At 37.8% G+C, this 2,598-nt stretch overlaps 1 protein-coding gene across 1 annotated transcript in view; it reads left to right on the forward strand.

Moving 5' to 3' along the window:
* The first annotated feature begins 284 nt into the window (after nt 1-284).
* LOC106875523 (F-box only protein 9) overlaps nt 285-2,598 on the forward strand; it is a 34,221-nt gene continuing 31,907 nt past the window's right edge. Inside the window, exon 1 of the mRNA XM_014923717.2 lies at nt 285-425. Within this exon, the coding sequence (XP_014779203.1) occupies nt 423-425 (3 nt within the window). The 5' untranslated portion in view covers nt 285-422. The remainder of the gene's footprint in view (nt 426-2,598) is intronic.

Consider the following 2,598-nt stretch of genomic DNA (forward strand, 5'->3'; position numbering starts at 1 on the left):
TGATTATGCTTCGCTGATGAGGTCTAATAATATCGAAACGTTCAGCGTTGCCACCACACAGCTAAAGCTGTTCGTCCTTCACTGCATTCCATAATTAATTTTAATTAAAATCTTAACTTTCAAGAGAATGATTGTTCTTATTACTAAGGTTCTAATTTTAATGAAATAGAATTTTTGATTTATTATACAAAGCTTACTAGCACCCACATTACTATGAAGTTTTTATATGCAACAGGCGTTTTTCGCAAAAAGTGGAAGCGCCTCTCATGAAGTACTAAGTTATCTCCCTTGATACATATTGCGTTTCAAGTAGCGAATTACAAAATGGCGGCTGTACGAAGAGCTAAAATGTTCCAGTGTCCCGCCGTAATTTGTTATTCTTTCCGTGAACTAACCGTCTGAATTCGATCTACATTTGTAGAATGGTGAGTTGATATATCTATTCAATTGGTATTTTATTCTCTAAATCATACTGACGCTATTTCATTATTTATTGTTTTAAATATTATGTCTCTCCCCAGATCAAATTGTACCCATATGTGCGCGTGTGTATATATGGAAATACAACTCTATGTAAATGTACTATAAACACACACATACGCTCACCTTGCATCTATCTACTTAACTACCTACACTAACTTCTTACCCACCTTGACACCTTCCAATATGTCGTTAGTGTGGCATCCTCTGTTTAAGCACAAATGACAATGCATATAACTTATATAAGCAGGATTTCATTCTAAAAGGCTTCCTTGGACCCACCTCTCTGACATCTACACTTTTTTTCTTTGTTGTTTCACTTTTTTACTCTTTTGTCGTCTTGTTCTATAATTGTATGACTTTATATTTATTACTTACGGAAAGACATGATAGCTTGTCGGTTTGTTCACAGCTCTACCGGCTGAACAACTACAATGGGTCAACAAGTGAGCCTCTATTTAATCTTTCGATCTGCGAGAATTAGCAGCCAAACCTCGTTTAAGTCTCCGTGCGCTCTTAAAAACTGAAGGACAGGACACATGGGCTAAGGAAAGTAGTCCTAGGTAAAAAAAAAAAAAAAAAATGGGGTGGCCATGCTTTTGATCATAGGTCTGCTCAATCAGGCTGACCTGCAGCTGAACAACACGCCAGGCCATGCAAACTTGTTCGAGGGAACCTCTGTGGTCGCTCGACATACTAGACAGTCACCAAATCTCCTTCAAAGCCTTCAAAAGGATACACTGGATAATGTCTTACATGCCCCTAAAAAGACGGGATAGTCATAGAATGTCTTTAATCGTAAGTCAATCCGGATTGACCTGGGGGCTAAACAACAAAAATACCTTTTTCGAGAGAGATAGAGAATCTCTATGTAGTCTAATAGCAGCCAATTCTTCAAATTGCACTTTAACGTCTTAAATAAAGAAAAAACAACCGCGTTAAATCATGTAGTCCGTCATAACCCTAAAAAAAGAAGGGGGATCACAGGTAGAATTCTTTTGATCATAAGTGTGCTGGATGTCGGGGTTGGCTTGTTGCTAAACAACAGTAGTAATCACCTTGTTTTTATTGTTTATTTTCGCAACACCCACCCCTTTAAGAAACGAAGTTGTACAACGCTAACATTATCGATCGATCCATTTATGGGCAGATAAAAAAAAACTATTGTTGTCATTGATACTCATTTAAAAATAAATTTAACATTTTATATTAAATGAAGAGATTGCCATTATCTGTCTCTCCCTTCGCTCGCTCACGATCAACTTTCGGTGGAGGTAAAGAATATGCACACCACCCGTTTTCGGCGTAACCCTAACTCTAAGCCCTAACCACCTGGTGTGCGTATTCTTTACCTTCGCCCAACTTTCTTGTTTGTGTCACCTTATTACTATATCTCCTCATATATCAGTTCTAATAGTCTCTTACCATATTTTCTATTTCTCTCACTGTCTCTCACCCTGTTATCAATACTCCTTCTCTCACATATTAACTTATTCCCTTTATCCTCTTACTAGATCTTTCTCCTTTTCTCTAATACTTTTTCATATCCTCTCTCCCCCTTCTCTCTACTAGTTGCTTTTATCACAAGTTCTACACAAACGCAAAACAGTACGAGTGAATTTCATATTTGAAATAACAAATTTCCTTCATGTCTGTGAATAATGTAGTGCGAAACATTAACAGCGATATATGCTTTTATTATACTACCGTGCTGAGCTTGCGATTCTGGCATAAATACTACTAAGAAATAAGTGTAGGAGGGAATAATCATTCGTTTTAAGTGTCTAGGGGCGATCTTTTTCGAGAAGCGAGCCGCATGTGACATTTTCTCATCATCAGGTGGGTCGCACTAGTAAAAAAAAAAAAATTATGATAGGCGTGGCATTGCGGAATTCGCGCGAGCTGCACTTTGTTTATGATTGATTAAGAAAATGAAAGAATGAACTCGGTAAATCGCGCCATAAAGAAATGAAAGTTAAATAATGTTCACCAATGAAATGAAGCTGCAAAAGGGGGTGGGGATTAAGCAGCGGATGGGAGGCGGAGGGTGTACATCCCAGGACAAATGGTGTATTCACTGGAAACGAAGCTGAAGGCAAAGATCGAATCTTTCTGATT

The sequence above is a fragment of the Octopus bimaculoides genome, chromosome 4 (genome assembly GCF_001194135.2).
Source record: "Octopus bimaculoides isolate UCB-OBI-ISO-001 chromosome 4, ASM119413v2, whole genome shotgun sequence".
Lineage (NCBI taxonomy): Eukaryota > Metazoa > Mollusca > Cephalopoda > Octopoda > Octopodidae > Octopus > Octopus bimaculoides.